Source organism: Pavona decussata, unplaced genomic scaffold (genome assembly GCF_977016875.1).
Source record: "Pavona decussata unplaced genomic scaffold, jaPavDecu1.1 SCAFFOLD_300, whole genome shotgun sequence".
Taxonomy (NCBI): Eukaryota; Metazoa; Cnidaria; class Anthozoa; order Scleractinia; family Agariciidae; genus Pavona; species Pavona decussata.
In genome coordinates, this window is record NW_028145697.1 from 4777842 (window position 1) to 4795984 (window position 18143).

Genomic DNA, 18143 nt, shown 5'->3' on the forward strand with positions numbered 1-18143 from the left:
TCTAAAGTAGTCCAGACGGTTAGCTTTTGAGCTGTTGTTTATATATTGACGGCAAATTCAATTTTAAAAGTTGTTGAGGATGTCAGGTTCAGAGTCTTCGGAAGTACAGGAGTTACAGGAGAAATATGTTATCATCGACCGTGTTAGAAAGCTTTCCGGTGATGATGTCGCCCAGAAGTTTCAAGGTAAGCTTATAAAGAAACTCTTGGTGCGAATGGAGCTTCAGTTTTGCAGAACGCCGGATGGCCGCCGAACGCCGAATGTCTCTGAAGTTTAGTGATTAGGGTCTGTTCGGATGAACATTTACGTGGTAAACTTTTGTATATCCGCGCGCTGTGTTGCGCGTACTTTATTTAAATTCGCGTAATGATCGCGTGAGTTAAATCAGTTGAAAGATTAAACAAGCTAACCTGTTGAAAGTAATGTTTATATTGAGCTAACCTGTTTGAAATATTGAGCTAACCAGGAGGAATTAACATTGGACTACAGTTTACATGTACGGCCCTATTCTCCCAGAGGAGATAAGGAATTAAGTCAAGACAGTTTACATGTATGCGTTAAATGTGGAGTTACAGAAGTTTTCTTTGTTTGTTTGATTTCTTTTATCTTGTTGTTACATTTGAGCGTTGCAAGGCAGAGCGCCAACGATAATTTTCTTTTTATTTAGATCGAATTATAACCCAATAAATACGATATCTCTACATTGGCATGAGTTCTTGTCTTCATGGAACACAGCATTCGATTTCTGCTTTAAAACCTGAGTTCCTGAAGCCAAAGAACTGAGATGACAGAGCCGCAGTTGCTAAAGGAAACGAAGATTAACCGCCGCAATGCCAAAGCAGCGCTCACGAGAGCAGGAAAATCACTGCGCCATGCAATCGAAAGTAAGAGACCGGGGAAGGATGTAAGCGACTTCCTTTATAAAGTTCAACAGGCATATGAGACGCTGATAGTCAAGCATGAAGAATTCACGAAGTTGATTGAAGATGGCAAGGAATTTGAATCACAAGAAGCGTGGCTAGAGGAAAGCCAAGATACGTTTTAAAGTCTATTGACACGTGCAAAACTGTATTTAGATAGTTCTAGTACAGAAGTATTACGAGAGGAGCTTAATGTTAAGAAAAGCTCACATGATGGCACTGAATTACGAGACAGTCCTGAAACCTTAAGTAGTAGCGAAGTAGGTAGGAGTAGTAATCTGAGTAACAATAATGCTTTTAGGGAAAGCCTAAACGTAACTTCTATAGCTAATAATGTAAGTAAAGGAAGTTGCCAGGGCGTTGAGGTCGTTAAGGACGAAGTGTGTGGGTTTTAAATGGAGAAGCCCAAAATGCCAAAGTTCAGTGGAGATGTGAGAGAATATGCGATATTCAGAGCAGATTTCAAGCACGCAATCGAGTCAAGATACAGTAAGCGGGACGCAATTACATTTCTACGCACTTACCTACAAGGAAAACCGCTGGATCTAATCAAAGGAATCGGATCTCATTACGACGCTGCATGGGAATACTTAGACACGATTTACGGTGACCCAAGATTTGTGTCCGATACGATAACACAAGATATTGCGAAATTTCGACCGCTTCGCGACAACGAAGACGCTCGCTTCTGCGATTTAGTCCACCTAGTAAAGCGATGCTACAATACGCTAAAAGAAGTTGGCCTACCAGGTGACATGGACAACAGCCATATGCTCTCTATCATCGAGCAGAAGATGTCCATTAACGATCGGAAAGTCTGGGCAAGGGAACTCGAAAAAACGAGACAACATGCTACGCTGTTGGGCCTAATGACTTGGATGACTGCAGAAATGAAGTCTAGAATGAGAGCAACAGCACCGCTAAGAAACGGAATCAGTCAGCATACCATCCACCACGTGGCAACAGCAAACAAAGACGAAACCAGGAACAGTGGCTACAAATGTTGGATTTGCAGAACCCAGGCACACTGGACAGACGAGTGTCAGAAATTCTCAGCCCTAAATCACGATGATCGCCTGAAGATTGCACAAGAAAATCACGCCTGTTTCAGTTGTTTAAAAAGAGCTGGGAGAGACCACAAGTTATCTAACTGTACTCGAAGAAAGCAATGCACAGAGATAGAGAATGGTATGCAGTGCAGACAGTACCATCATCCCCTGTTACATAAGAAGAACACTTATGTGAGAGCTAGCATTGGATCGATAGCTGAAAACTCAGAAACTTTATTACCTGTTATCTGCGCAAGTATTGGTGGTGGAGATGGTTTGTACAAGTATGGAAACGTCCTGCTAGATTCAGGAGCACAAATCAGTCTAATACGCCTTGAAACGGCTGAGAGCCTAGGATTGGAGGGGAAGAAAGTTTCCATAACCATAACAAAAATTGGTGGTGAGGAAGAGGAAATGATTACGAAGGTGTTTAAAATTCAGCTCACCTCACTGGACAGCAAGAAAACATTCTCCATGAAAGCTATCGGTATTGCCTGTATCAGCGACGGTGTAGCAGAGATCAACACGAGAAGTATTGCCCACAGTTTAGGTCTGAAGAAAGAGGAAATTTGCCGTGGAAAAGAAAAAACCGATCTTCTTATTGGCATTGACCAAGCACGAATGCACACGGGTGAAACAAGGCAAGCCGGACATCTGGTGGCAAGAAAATGCCCCTTAGGATGGGTTATCTTTGGAGCCAAACAGGGAAAAGTTCAAGAAGATAATCGAGTACTCCATATCAAGTACACCATGCCTGAAGACCTGTCCGACTTCTGGACGACAGAAGCAATGGGTGTCGCCATTACTCCTTGCCTATGCACAGCAGATAAACTGAGCCAAATCGAGAGAGAAGAGGCGAAGATAATTGAAAATTCGTGTCAGAAAGTTGAAAATCAATGGATGGCTCCGTACCCTTGGAAAAAAGACCGTGCCTGTCTTCCAGACAACAACTCACAAGCAATCAAGAAGCTGGAGGCAACTGAGCGTCGGCTAACAAAACATCCTGAGCAAGCCAAAGCCTACGATAAACAGATGGTCGCGATGAATGAAAAGAAATTTTCCAGAAAGCTGTCAAAAAAGGAATTAGAAGAATACAGAGGCCCAGTTCACTATGTATCTCACCATGAAGTGTTACGACCGGAAAGCAAGAGTACGCCTGTACGCATAGTATTCAACTCCTCAGCTGTATTCCAAGGACATCGTTTAAACGACTACTGGATGAAAGTACCGGACTTACTGAATGCCTTGTTCTGAGATTTAGAGAAAACGAGGTTGCGTTTATTGGAGACATCTCTAAGATGTATCACAGGATACGAATTCCAGAAGCTGACCAGCACGTGCACAGGTTTCTCTGGAGGAACCTAAAAACTGAACGTGAAACACACGTCCACGTCAAAACAGTGTTAACGTTTGGAGACAAACCGGCCCCTGCAATGGCTCAGATAGCTCTACGTAAAACCGCAGACGAAGCAAAAGAAGCTTTCCCCGAAGCAGCACAAGTTTTAAAGAAGAATTCGTACATGGATGACATCTGTAATTCTGTCCGCTCCGAAGAAGAAGCGCGAAATCTAACGAAATCGATCGACACCGTACTAGAAACAGGAGGTTTTAGAGTGAAAGGATGGCTGTGGAACAACGCTGAGAAGGGAAACACGGACGAGGAAGAAACAAAGGAAGCAACAATCCTGGAAGGTGCCAATGAAGATAAAGTGTTAGGAGTGACATGGAACTGTCGTACAGAAAAATTCACTTTTAAAGTAAAACCCAGGTTAACTCACTCCCAAGTTCCGATGATTCTGTCTAAGAGAAAGATTCTCAGCCAGGTAGCTCGAATCTACGACCCAATAGGCTTCACATCCGCCTTCCTTATTAAAGCTAAGATAGGCCTCTAAGAACTGTGGCAAAAGGGAATCGACTGGGAAGAAGAATTACCCGCTGAAATCAAAGAAAAATGGACAGGCCGGTTTGAAGAAATGATGAAACTAAATGCCGTAAGCTTCGAAAGATGTCTGAAACCACACAACGCAGTGGGTCTTCCTGTCCTTTGCGTCTTTTCGGATGCCTCCCAGGATGCATTTGGTACCTGCGCATATGTACGATGGCAGCTTGCTGATGGAAAGTTCGACGTACGATTTATTGCTGGGAAATCAAGAGTAGCTCCCCTCTGAAGACTTACCATACCTCGTCTGGAACTACAAGGTGCAGTTTTAGCCTCTCGATTGTGCAAGACCATTGTAGAAGAACCCCGCTATCAGTTTGAAGAAATCATCCTTTTTCTGGATAGTAAAATAGCTTTGGCGTGGATCTGTGCTGAAGCAAGAAGATTCAAGCCGTTCGTATCAGTGAGAGTCGGTGAAATCCAGACCAATACGGATCCAGCACAGTGGAGGCATATTCCTGGAGACATGAACGTAGCTGACGATGTTTTGCGTGGCATACCTGTCCGAAGTTTGACCGATAGGTGGCAACATGGGCTTAAGTTTCTCCGCCTGCCTAAAGAAGAGTGGCCGCAAGATTCATTAAATGTTGACGAACCAGAAGTAGAAAAAGAATGTCGCAAAGTTTACAGTGTTTGCATGCAAAGCAAAGTAGAGAATCCTATCGACAGCCAAAAGTTTTCAAGTTGGAGAGGGCTAGTACGAGTGACAGCTTATGTGTTAAGATTTGTGTGGAATCTACGCACACATTGCCAAAACAGAACACAGGAGGAAACTGACGTGAAGCTGAAAAACGGCCCCCTGTCGCCCCAAGAGTTGTAGTGTGCAGAAAATAATTGGATTAAAGAAGCTCAAAAGAAGTTGAAAGATCGGCTCAGAAAGGGATATTTAAAGGAACTGAGTCCATGTACTGATCCTGATGACATTGTACGAGTAGGTGGCCGAGCTGACAAAGCATTAGTATCTTTCAAGACCAGACATCCCGCCTTGCTTCCCAGAGAGCATTGGGTATCTCTTGTCATAATGTGTCACGTACACCAGTATGGACACTCAGGAGTAGCAGCAACGGTAGCGAAGGCAAGGAAAAAATTCTGGATCCTCAGAGCCCACGACCTGGCCAAATCAGTGAAGTTTCGATGCGTGGTTTGTCGTGAATTAGCAGCCACAGTTGAATCTCAAAACATGGCAGAATTACCCGATTTCCGATTGGCACCTTTAACCCCCCCGTTTTATTACACGTCCTGCGACTATTTTGGTCCGTACCATGTTAAAATTGGTTGCAACAAGACTACCAAGTACTATGGTGTCATATTCACGTGCCTGAATACGAGAGCAGTGCACCTTGAGCTTGCAGTGGACTGTTCCACTGTGGAATTTATTCAAGTACTACGAAGATTCTTCGCCCTGCGAGGACAACCAAGCTTTATGATAAGTGACAATGGATCTCAATTCGTTGGAGCAGAAAGAGAGTTAAGAGAAATGGTTCACGGATGGGACAAAGACAAATTACGAGAATTTTCCGCAGAACAGGGAATGAGGTCGAAATTTACAACACCGGTATCCCCGCACCAGAACGGGTGTGCAGAAGCATTGGTCAAAAGCTGCAAACTAGCGCTGAAGAAAGCTATTGGCAAGCAAGTGTTGACGCCTTTTGAGTTGTACATGTATCTGTTAGAAGTGGCAAATCTCGTCAACCAGCACCCGATTGGCCGTATTCCAAATGACCCGGATGATGGCTCATACCTGTGTCCAAACGACATTTTGCTAGGACGAGCGTCGTCTCAAGTACCATAAGGCCCTTTTAGAGAAACAAAGAATCCCCGTCATCGAGTTGAATTTGTGCAGCAGATCGTTGATTCATTTTGGAAACGTTGGACCAGGGATGTATTCCCATCATTACTTCCACGAAAGAAGTGGCATGCAGAGAAATGAAATGTACAAGTAGACGACTTCGTGATAGTCAAAAGTCGTAATGCGGTTCGTGGACAATGGAGCATTGGTCGAATTGTCAACGTGTATCCCGGAGAAGACGGCAAAGTTCAAAACATAAAAGTAAAGACCTGTGCTGGAGAGTACCGAAGGCCCAGAACAAAGATTGCTGTGATTCACCCAGCAGAAGGCTATGATTTGGATGAGAACTAAGCTCTCATCGGGGTGGAGTGTGTTCGGATGAACATTTACGTTGTAAACTTTTGTATATCCGCGCGCTGTGTTGCGCGTGCTTTATTTAAATTCGCGTAAAGATGCGTAATAATCGCGCGAGTTAAATCAGTTGAAAGATTAAACAAGCTAACCTGTTGAAAGTAATGTTTATATTGAGCTAACCAGGAGGAATTAATGTTGGACTACAGTTTACATGTATGCGTTAAATGTGGAGTTAAAGAAGTAAGTTTTCTTTGTTTGTTTAATTTCTTTTATCTTGTTGTTACATTTGAGTGTTGTAAGGCCGAGTGCCAACGATAATTTTCTTTTTATTTAGATCGAATTATAACCCAATAAATACAATATCTCCACATTGGCGTGAGTTCTTGTCTTCACGGAACAGGGTCAGGAAACTGAGTGAATCAAGTTCCAGTTAGGGTCATGAGACAGGTCGAACTGAATTGGAACAGTTTGCTAACCCTAATCACTAAATTTAATTCAAGAGTCATTCGGCTTTTGGCGGCCATGCATTCGGCGTTCTTCAATTCAAAATACCCCCTGCCAGACCTAGTTTGAATCCCATTTAATTCAGTGATCATTTTGTTCCGGACAAGCATGCCAACCTGTCTTTTTTTGCATAATTTTATCATGGATGTCACTCGCTTTGCGCTGTAAGATTTCAAAAAATATATTGAAAAAATAGTCATATTAAGAAAGCTGGTTTGATCATGTTTATTGTTATACTTGCAGTCAAATATACAAGACAAAAATCCTAGTCCTAAGCTGAATGACAAAATTATTTTCCATGCCCTGCTTTATCCCCCCACCCCACTGGCTTCACATTAGACATGCAGTATTTGAATATGAGTTATGGTTGCAAGGTTTTCCTTGTTTCGTTTCATGCCTAGATGAGGAAATAACACACTTCTCAGCAATTGCGGATCGTCTTAAAAGAGAAGCGGATGCAAACATTTTCAGAAACCTTGGACTAAAATATGGATCAGCTGTGCAATTCAAGACAGAGTTCTCAAACACAGGTCCACTTCGTGAACTCAGTTCCAGTCCACGACTTAAACCAACAATGGGTGAAATGTCTGGTTTTAACCCAGAAATGAAAAGACTGTATCTGTCAAAGTATGTTGATATTTTATCAATACTCTGTGGAAGCTAACACTTAACATTACATAGAATTACCATTTCTTATTGAATGTAATTTGTCGCAAATAGACCAAACTTGACTAATATGATAGAACTGGTCTGTACCGGTTATAGGGTGGGGTTTATTTGCATTTGCAGTGTAATTATTTTTGGACGCGTAGAGCCAAGACCAATATTAAAAAAAAAAGGACATTTTAGATGTGAAACAGAAGTATTAAGTATAAATTGATTTCAGGACTACTCTTGTCAAATACAATGTGGTACATGTATAAAACAGAAAACCCTCTTCTGGCTTATAAGAACTACTAACATTCTTCTTAGATACTGAGATTTTTAATTGGAGGAGCAGAGGTTAATAAGATAGTCAAATACTAAAAAACTGAGCTTTCTGTGGTTAATATGTGATCAGTAACTTTAAAAAACGTTCGTCACACAGACGTAAAAATGTTGGTTTGCTAGCAACTCAAAAATGGGGAGCAGAAAACTTTCCAAAGTTTAACACTCCCGAAATGAAGACTCAGTTGAAGACGTTTGCATCAGATATTGAAGCAGAATGCTCAATTCCAGAAATTGGATTCACTTCTGATGCAATATGTCAACATATACAAGACTACTTCAACGAACAACGCCGTTACAAGAAACGTAAAGGACAGCAGGTGTGGTAATCCATTTTTTTAATTTATATAAGAATCTTTTGAAGAAAAAGAGTGAAATTTAGAATTCACCACAATTTTCTCAGGCAAAGATGCAGACAATTACCTGCCCAAAAAAAAACTGCATTCAGATGCAAACCTTACATGCACATCAATCATCTGCTGTTAATTGGTCCTTTTTAGCACTTTCTTTGCTTTTTGCAAAACTGACTGCATACATTTACATCTCATTTGAGAAATGTTTGAGTTGCCCTACCTTGTTGCTGTCCATACATTTTGTATAGTGGCAGTTGGGAGGTGTATATTTGCATCTGGGGAGTTAACTGATCATCATCTCTGATTGGAATTTAAAGGATGGACAAGTTTCTGACGCTGAAAGTTTAAACTCTGGGAGTTCAAAGTCTGAAGCTGAAAGTGCAAAGCCTCTAGATGAATGTTCAAAGGTTTTATGTTTTTCCATTTTCTTTCATTTTTATTTACTCCATTTAAAGTGCCCCTGGGACGAAAATTTCATTTTCCATCTTTTTGCATTTTCATGTAGAATATGACCTTCTTACTCATGTTACCAAATTTCAACCCTTTACGGCGATTGGAAGTATTTTTTTTAGCTCTTTATTCGAGAATTTCACGGCCGCCATTACTTGGCCTTGTTCCGGAAGTTAAGGCTCAAATTACAGGAAGTGACGTCATTGGCTCAACACGAAAAATTCCACATGGCTAATTTTCATATGGATTCTACTTCATAAACTGTATTCTGCTGTTATTTAGTTCGCAACAGCAGAATACAGTTTATGAAGTAGAATCCATATGAAAATTAGCCATGTGGAATTTTTCGTGTTGAACCAATGACGTCACTTCCTGTAATTTGAGCCTTAACTTCCGGAACAAGGCCAAGTAATGGCGGCCGTGAAATCTCATATAAAAAGCTAAAAAAAATACTTCCAATCCCCGTAAAGGATTGAAATTTGGTAACATCAGTAAGAAGGTCATATTCTACACGAAAATGCAAAAAGATGGAAAATGAAATTTTCGTCCCAGGGGCACTTTAAGGCAGCTTGTCCTGAAGTCAGGTTCACTTAGTTATGGAAAATTATGGATTGAAATTTGCTTTCTAGCAAGAGTCGTGGAATTTACGAGTTTTGTGAAAATAATATTGTTTTAGCTGATGGTTGGAAAATAAAGAAATTTGAGAAGATTTGTGTGAAGCATCAAAACATTGAATCATCCAGTGGGTCTGTAACAGATGTCAATTTGAGGTTGTAGGATTTGATTAAAAGTCATAAAATTTTTTCTCAGTTCCAAGTGTGGATCCTGTTTAGGTCTACTTCCCAAGCAATACCTCAGAGATATGTATATCCCTTTTCATCAAAAAAGGTTATGCTGTTTAGGTACCAGTCTGGTTGCCTGTAACAATCTATAAGAAATTCATTCATATATTTTAGACTTTACTTTCTTGGGAGTTCTATCAGAGCTAGCCTGATGGTGCTGGCAACAGACAAGGTGTAACATTTTTTATGTCATTTATTGTAGCCAGTACGTCAACATGTGAAAAGAAAGACATCTGCAATTTCACAAAGCTGTGGAAAAAGATTTAGAGCCACTCTATTCACCACTCTAACACAGTCATAAAGGCGGATCAAAAGTCGTCCTTTTATCCCTCTATCAATGATAAATTGTACCAAAAATATCTAAAGAAGAGACAATGCCATTGCGACAATGTCGCTTTATCTGAACCTACAAAAACAAACAAAAAAACAAAAAGCGGGTGTATCACATTCTAAACCATGACATCCGGTCAGCAGTTTTGCTCCTCGCATTTCCGGTCTGCATACGTTTGGTCGTAAACAGGTCGTAAACAACGATTTCTTTGGTTCTCAACCATGCACCACGGGATGTACGGCTCGATTTAGCCAAAGACTTTATTCAGAATCGTCGCAGACATGCATTTGCTTAGTTCTCATCTTGATGCATCTATTTAACTTCCTGGATGGATTGTATTGATGAATTATTTTGATACTCGACACACAACTGTGTTTGACCTGTTCGACTGTTGTTTATTCGGGTTAATGCATCATCATTTTTGGTTTAAGAGTAGATGTTCGGCGAGGCTAGCCAGTTAGATTTGCCCTTTCCGCTAGAGTCTGTGCAAGATTTGGTCAAGACAATGGAATGAGCGAACTGAGGAGAGACCCGTCCTATACGACAAAAGCATCCTGAAGAAATTTCCAAAAGTTGCAAGATAGGCTTTGTTTCAATTTATATTTCATCAAATTTGTTGGCCAAAACCTAATCAACCAAATATAGATCACAGACAAGATGAATGAAAAAATCTCTGAAGCTGATATTCTCTATCTAAAACCTGTTTGAGCCAAATACTGGAGCCTTCAACATTTCCAATTTTGCAATTTTTTGCAACTTGCCTCGGATGTCTTCAACACCCATGGCCAGAATATAATTTTCTCCAAATAGATTTTATGATATTTATAAACTTCAATTTCTATGTAAGCTCTGCTGCTATTTTGGTTTTTTGGGAAATAGTACTTTCGGAGAAATTACGAATATGGTTGTGCTTGTTTTTCCTGCTTGTCAAAATGGCTGACAGGCAACATAGTAATACAAACATTGTCTTCTTGATTATAAAACCAAATCACTTTAACGGCAAATTTTATAAACTGGGAGAGTGGCTCTACCATCTGTATGAATTTCATTTGAATTGGTTCACATGCACTCGAGAACCAGACTCGTTTATTTTTACTATTTGAGAGTGAATTTTTTGGTCAAAACATAGACCTCAGACCGACATGATCAAGTGTGGTTACCATGGCAACGTCACACCTTCCGATCCAAATATGGCTGTTTTTGTTCATCCCTCCAGGTAACCTACCTCCACACAAAAAATGAAGGGGGGTTAAAAATTTTCATTTCCAACTTTGCTTCACTTTCCTGGAGAATTGCTCTTAAACCTTCCCTTTAATGGACCAAGGGCATTTTCAACCACCACTCTAGTCGTGCTGTCTTTTACGTTGAAAATGCCTTCCTCAGGAGTCAGATGTATGGTTTGATCAGCCAATCACTAAGAGCATAAGCCGAGTCACCTAATATAACAGGAGGAACTCCTACACCAGATACCATCACGGACATGTCGAGTGGAAGGAAAGTTCTAGCACAACACAGAGCAAACAGTGGAGAGTTTTGTGCATCGTGCACTTTACCCAGGCATCCAACACATATGTCAAGGAAACGATAATTGCAATCCACTAGTCTTTTATGGATTAGCGAATGAAATCCTTTCCTGTTGATATAATCATCTGGACTTTGCTGGCGTCCAATGATGGGGACATGACAACCATCGACTGTGGCACTTTTAAAACCATCAATCTTACCTTGGACTTCCCGTCGATTTTGGGGAACATAAATGTATTTGGGTAGAAGAATTCTCACAATTACCTGGGATACTTGTTTTACAATACCACAAACAGTGGCTTTTTTTGACACCAAATAGGTTTCCAATTGTTCTATAGTGAGCAGTGTCCGCAAGCCAATATAATGTTATCGCAACTCGATGACGCACTGCGATGGCGTTCCTGAAATTTGTATCCCTTTTCAAGATATGAGGAGAAAGTTCCACACATAGACAATTGAATGCTTCTTAAGACATTCGGAAGTTCTCAATCTAATCCCTTTCATTCCAATCCTGGCACGTCTCTTCCCAAAACAACTGGGATCTTGGTTTGGTGCAAACACGACAAACAGGTACATGCTGGGGCAGATATCGAGTGATAAACAGAAAAACAAAGAGGAAACAAGACATCTGCGACGAAGATAATGATTAAGTCGTGTCTGTGCAGTCCTTTCTTGGTTTTGGATAATTTTACCATTTCTCTTAGCCGTGACTGCCATAATAAAGCCGGAATACTGGGATTAAATGCATTGACCGCCATGCTGTTTACAATTTTTTTATTGGCAACATCTTACATCAAAAGGAGGCTACACAAAATGTTAACGCGTGTCTGGTGTGAACAGTTCTATAATTAAATATATTTTGTAAAACCGTGTTTAATAAAACTACTTTTACTTAAACATGTTTCCATTGGTGAATATAGAAGATACAGTTCAGGGTAACCAACACCACTCAGTGTGAAAAAAAAAGTGTGGCAGGAAACAGGTGTGCAAAAGATGCTGCAGTGAAGGCGAATTTGTACCTTGCGGTGTACGTAGGGAAAAATAAGGTTACTGTCTGTCACATTGGAGAACACACATTTCCTCTTACCTCGATACAGAAGAAGAAAGACATCAAGACTGTCGAGCAACTGGTCAGGGACAACCTACCTTTGTTCTTTCCAACTTTCAGTGAGAAATGGACTGGGACGAGGTTAAGAAAGAAGCCGCTGGTAGCATGGACAAAAACGTATTTCTAATATAAAGCAGAAGGTTAAAAGAGACATTGAGCTGTTTGGCCATAACTTTGAGGCCATCGTCTCATTCAAAGTGAATTCTGATAAACGGGATTTGCTACGTATTTGTAAGGTAAATGACAGACGAGGTAATCCTGACAAGCCCTCTTTTGTCTTCAAGACAAGTTCTACAAAAGCAGAAATTGCTTTAAGCATGGACAAAGAAGGCCAGGATTTTATGAAAAAATAATTCTGTTTTTTTCTTTTTACGGAAAGTGAAAATGTTACAGGGATTTTATAACCTTAACTGCATCAGTATATCATCCATTGTTATGAAAGCAGATCCCTCTGGCGATCATGGAAACAGAGAGAGAGGATACAACAAATGTTGATTTGTTTTGGATGCTTTTTAATGAGGCGCTGGGAAAAACGGCAAACGATCCTTCAATAAAATTCAATACAATTGGTTGGTGTAGCGATATGGCGGATGTGAACCTAGGAGGCATTAGGAGGGTTTATGGCAATGCAAGCCTCATAAAATCGTGTGAGTTCCACTTCAAAGAGTATCGCAATAAAAAAGCACAAAAACTAGACCCAGATAGTGCGGAAGTTTAAGGGCTTTTATGATAAGTTTAAGGGACTTTGCTATACACTGTTGCATAGTATGACTGTGGAAGGTTATGAATCTGCAAAGGGACCCGTGGACGAATTTGTCAGTGCAAAAGAAGACAGAGCTTTCTTTGTAAATTGGGTTTCTTGGTGGCACGACAGAGGTGGGTTCAGTTTTCACGCATTTGCTGTACAGGATGCACCACAGATGAATCAAGCAGAGGTGATCCACGCTGGTTGGGTGCACAGAGACTGGCCCAATTTATGGCTGCTAGATGCATGTCAAGCAGACACGCAAGATTCTTTGTTGCTTAATGTTGAGCTAAAAAACTACTAGTCCGCTTCTGCATTGGGTGGAAGTGGCCCTTCCTTTGCTGATTGGCAGAGGAGGAGACATGCTAGCCAGATAAATAAAGCCCGATCCTTAGGAAAAGAGATGTTTGCGGATGACAATGAAAAACACGGCTTACTGATTGACCCTCAATCGTCAATACGTCCTAGCGGTAGAACAAAATCAAAACGGAATCCGAGGAAGTATCTTGAAAAGAGTGAGACTAACACTACTCCCACGCTCCAGCAACCAGATGTTGTGACACCTATGGCACTAAAGATGTCCCCTGCAGCGCTGCAGATACCCTTGCAAATGCTGTCACAATATACACTGCTACAAGGATCCCCTTGCATACTGGCTCCCCAGCTATCAGTGCACCTGCCTTTTCAGATCCAGCTTGGCATACAACAGCTTCAAGTAACATCCTTGCCTCCAATTTCTCATTGTTACCCATGCAGGTGCCCCCACTGTTCCGCCAATTGGACCAGCATTGCTGCACCAAGCACAGGCTCGGTCTTGGAATGCTTGTACGTTACCTAATGCGTATGAGGTTGTGGTAACACCCACCAAGGTGAAAAAGTGCTATGGCTGCGGAAATGACTTTTCTTTGATGTAAAAAGCTTCACTGACGAATATAGTCATTAAAAATGTGGACAGGAGAGTAACAAGGAGAAACGAGCAAATTGGACAACTAGTGTACAGCAGTGATTTCAGCAATACGTATTATCATCTGATTCCGTTGCACATTTCAAGGAAAAATCCTCTGTTTATGGACTTGTGTACATTGACAATACTGTCTATGCTTCCTTAAATCAGGCACAGCGCGATATTCTTAATTCATTTAAAATACTTATACGTTAATAAGCTGTAGCGAAAATACCCTGGATATGGTTTTTCAAATGGTATTCTCAATCTGACAACAATTGTTGGGTGAAGGTACAGTATTCTTGTTTAAAGCATCTGGTTTTTGAATCCTAAATGAGTCGGCAATGGAGGAATGTAGTTCAAATTCCAGAATAGTTTGCAAGCCGCTTAGCGCTTGAGGCCACGCAATAAATGGAATATTTGGCACAAATTGGATTTTTATCTTTCATGCCGATTCACGTGTATTATCTTAAGTTGTAAGTCACGTTTCATCTTATCTCTTATGTAACAACATCTTTGCCGTTTGTAAAACATTTTTCCATTAATTAAATCTTAAGTTACAATTCCATATATAGTTTATCTGGTATATTATCTCGGAGAGGCCCAGTCAGACGCCAAGAATGGGCCACGTTATAGTCCCATCTGGCTATCTTTCCACTACCATTCTGACTTGACATCCGACAAGTGCAGTTTTCAGTTGAACGCTGTGTCCACTTTTCAGAAACGCTTTTTTTCCTTGCTTTGCCTTTCTATATATTCTACGTCGACTTGTAACATGGGGAGTGTTCCCAAGGTTCTCATTCTTGGTCATTCTTTTGTAAAATGCCTAAAAATTTATCTGGATAACAACTTTGATGTTCGGGCCACAAGTACCTTTGGTCTTCTTAGCACTGCCTAGGTTTATTAACATTAGAATTTGTGGAGGTACGGTTGAAAAAATAAAATCTTATGATTTGCCAGTGGTTCACCAACTCATTTTAGAAGTCAGCACAAATAACTTGACCTCAGCCGCCCCCTAAGTTGTTGGTTCTTCTATCAAATATCTTGTTGTGACTTCAAAAATGTATTTCTTCGGTTGCGGTGGTGTGTGTTTCCCATGTTATTCCATGAGGCGAATCTACGCTACATCCCGTTTTTCCGGGACCGCGCTAGGGTTCTGCAGCAATACCTTGATGTTGTGCTGGACCCTTTAGAGTGTGTTTCCCTTGGTACCACAAGGCTTTTGCAAGACCGGACCAGGATTTTTATTTGAGGGATGGAGTCCACCTTAACAGCCGAGGCCAATACTTGTTGTACTGCAGTTATCGCGGTGCTATTTTAACGGCCTTAAGCTACTTGTAATTAATTAGTTCTGAAGGCAGATGACTAGTTAGAATTGTTCAACTTTGTTCATGCTGGCTTTTCCTCTTCTAGCGGTTTTTGTGTTACATTGTTTGATGAGTGCAGTTTGGCCTTCAACTTCTGTTAGGACGTGTGGTTTGTTTTAACTTTCGTCCTTTTTTCACGTTTGTGTCTTAGGGACAGGCTGCGAATTGTGTCAACCATTTTGGTCTGACATGGCTTGGTCCCTTGGTTTACTTCCATTGATTTGCCATCAACACATTGCCTCCCCCTTCCCCCCCTCACTTGTCTTCCAAGGACTTCAAGGTAAACGCTCCCAGAGTTACGTGGAGAAGAGTGCTGCACCCAAACAGCCCCGGCAAAATGAGACACTGGGTTGACCACACAGTGCTAATAGTGCAATTAGCACCAGTGCCCTTCCATCAACGTCATTCACGCAACGCCTTCGACACCAATTTCGACCAATGCCTTTGTCAGGGAGATACCAGCAGCATGTGCTTCCATTCCTCCATGTCCACCAAGTACTTTCCTTCCCAGTTTGGAGAGTGCCGTGCAATCTTCAGTTGTGGCCGCCCAACCAGCATTATCACCAGATGAGCCCCCTGATCCTTTCATCTCCTCGAGTCGGTCTATTGATGCTCTGTGCCAAAATATGGAATCAGGAATATGTTGACTTTGGTTCCCTTCTCGTTAAGCCGGCTACGCAGAGTCTTTACCAGCTAACTGTTAGTAGCACTGAATCGGGTCAGCCTCCTTCGCTTTGTTTGGAACCGGCTGAGAAACCACCGAAGATTTCTTCCATTGAATCCTGGTTGAGCAGTTTTCATGTATTTTTTGGGTTTATACTATTAAATACCCCACTGAGTCTCCCGCTCTTATGAAATATGGTTCCATTATTCATGATTTAGCAGCCAGGGGTCACAATTGGCGCTTCTATGATGAGAATTTTTGGTTTATTCGTCAGTCCCATGTTTCTTCACTCCCGTGGAGCATAATTTATAGTGAGTTGTGGCTTCGATCGCATTCTAGCACCTCAGCCAGCAAATCACCCGAATTCGGGATTACATAGGGTCCTAGAGGGAAGGCTGATCATGGAATTCCCTTCGGTATTTGCTTCAAATTTCATCGTGGTTTGGTTTGCCCTGGCTGCAATTTCAAACATACCTGCTTTAAGTGCAACGGTGACCACATAGGCACAACCTGTAATTTTTGTACCTCAGGGAGTAAATCAAGCCAGCCCGCCAACAAACAACCCGTTTGCCAAAGCAAAACCTGCCAACCCCAGTTTGAGCCAATAGATTCATTTTCCTTCTTGACGGGTATGACCATTCGAATGTTGAGTTCTTAAGAGGGGCTGCCTGTAAGAATCGGGAACTGCATTTCAGCGACTACTTGGTCGAATTTCCAATATTTCGCCTGAAGATACCCTTGGATTAACTGTTTTCGAAAATCATATTTTAAAGTTCCAAGGTATTTTATTTTTTTGAGAAAATTGCAAGGTGCGGTCACGGACCGATAAAAATCGCGAAAATTTAGGTCAAAGGACAAAGCCCCGTTCACGGTGTAAAATAACCCAATGAACTTGAAACTTTACACAAACCTAGACCAACCATCTCGCAAGAAAATTAATACAATAAACATTCCAAACTCATTGGCTGCCTTCTAAAGCATGCAGATCTGTGTGCGCTAGTCAAAATGGCCTCGAAACTAATGCCTATTTTCAATAAAATAAAAGTGTTTTAAGTATGTAAGTTTCTCTCAATTAAATCTCATATCTTGATAGAAGAAGAAAAGAACTTTATTTGTTCCAAGTTTCAAGCTCTGATTTAAACTCTTTCCCACTCAAGGAAGATCGAATATGTGTGCGATACTTGCAGCTCGCAATTCATGTCACGAATTATGAGATCAGAACCGATTCACAAACACTTGACATTTGGAGCCTGTGAATGTTTCTAAACATTACATATTGGGCCCTAAAACTAATCAGGCTGACTGAAGACAGCCATTCAATGTTTTTTGATCCCAGATTTCTTTCCTATTCCGCTCCAAAATAATATAGTTATTCTGGTCAATTAGCCTACGAAACATGTGCAACAAATTTCCATACCATTTCGATTAATTAATTAATTCGCAGAACAAAAGTCCATATTTCTGATGCTTTGTATTTGTTTGTTCCTTTTAGAGGGAAGGAAGCACAATGCAGGAATGTTAGCCGACTCTAACCTTCTTGCCAATCTACAAGCGTTTGCGTTTTCACCAGTTGGCGACCCACTATGTATTTATGGAGATCCCGCTATCCCCTTCGTATACATCTTCAAGCACCAATTCAGAATGCTCTTTTAACGCTACAGATGGAGGCATACAATTCTTCCATGAGTTCTGTCTGATCTTCAGTGGAGTTGCTGTTTGGGGACATTGCAAATTACTTTAAATTTATTGACTTTAAGAAGAAGTTAAGAATTGGTGATGGCAAGAAAAAGGAAAAATCCAGATGGAACTCTAAAGGAGACAAAGCCAGGAAAGGCAATCAGGAGAGGGATCGTTAAGTGGCCACCACCACACATAGAAGGGGAGGATCAAACATCACACAACAAACACGTCATATGGCTCCAGCAAGAGTTCAAAAAGAGAGACAAGAGATACAACCTTGTTTCTCACAAAATGGAGTTGACGTATTCTTTCGCCGGGAATATCTCACAAAAAAAAAAAAACAGTCTTGCTATTCCAGGTCAAGGAAAAAATGTATTTCTTTTGGTTGTTTATTCGGTTGTATTGTTTCTATTCCCATTAGGGGTTTCATGCGCCTTTATAAACCACTCCTTGCGCATATCACACCACTTGATGCCGACCAGTTTTTCTCGAAGTTGTTTTAAGTTTTTGTTTGCGGGCTAGTTTTTCGTTTGTTATGCCCGGTGGTGAAGAACCTTTCGACCAAACAGTTTCTCGTGCTGATTTAACCGAGTT

General features: G+C 41.1%; 2 protein-coding genes across 2 annotated transcripts; both read left to right on the forward strand.

Annotated features, from left to right (window-relative positions):
• Positions 1–79: 79 nt before the first annotated feature.
• Positions 80–7871, forward strand: LOC146454762 (uncharacterized). The gene is made up of 3 exons (XM_085095350.1): positions 80–185; positions 6957–7182; positions 7643–7871. The coding sequence occupies exons 1-3, from the start codon at positions 80–82 to the stop codon at positions 7869–7871; spliced, it is 561 nt and encodes a 186-aa protein (XP_084951476.1).
• Positions 582–3223, forward strand: LOC146454763 (uncharacterized). The gene has a single exon (XM_085095351.1). It carries the CDS (start codon positions 1316–1318, stop codon positions 3221–3223), a length of 1908 nt encoding a protein of 635 aa, XP_084951477.1. The 5' UTR covers positions 582–1315.
• Positions 7872–18143: the final 10272 nt, after the last annotated feature.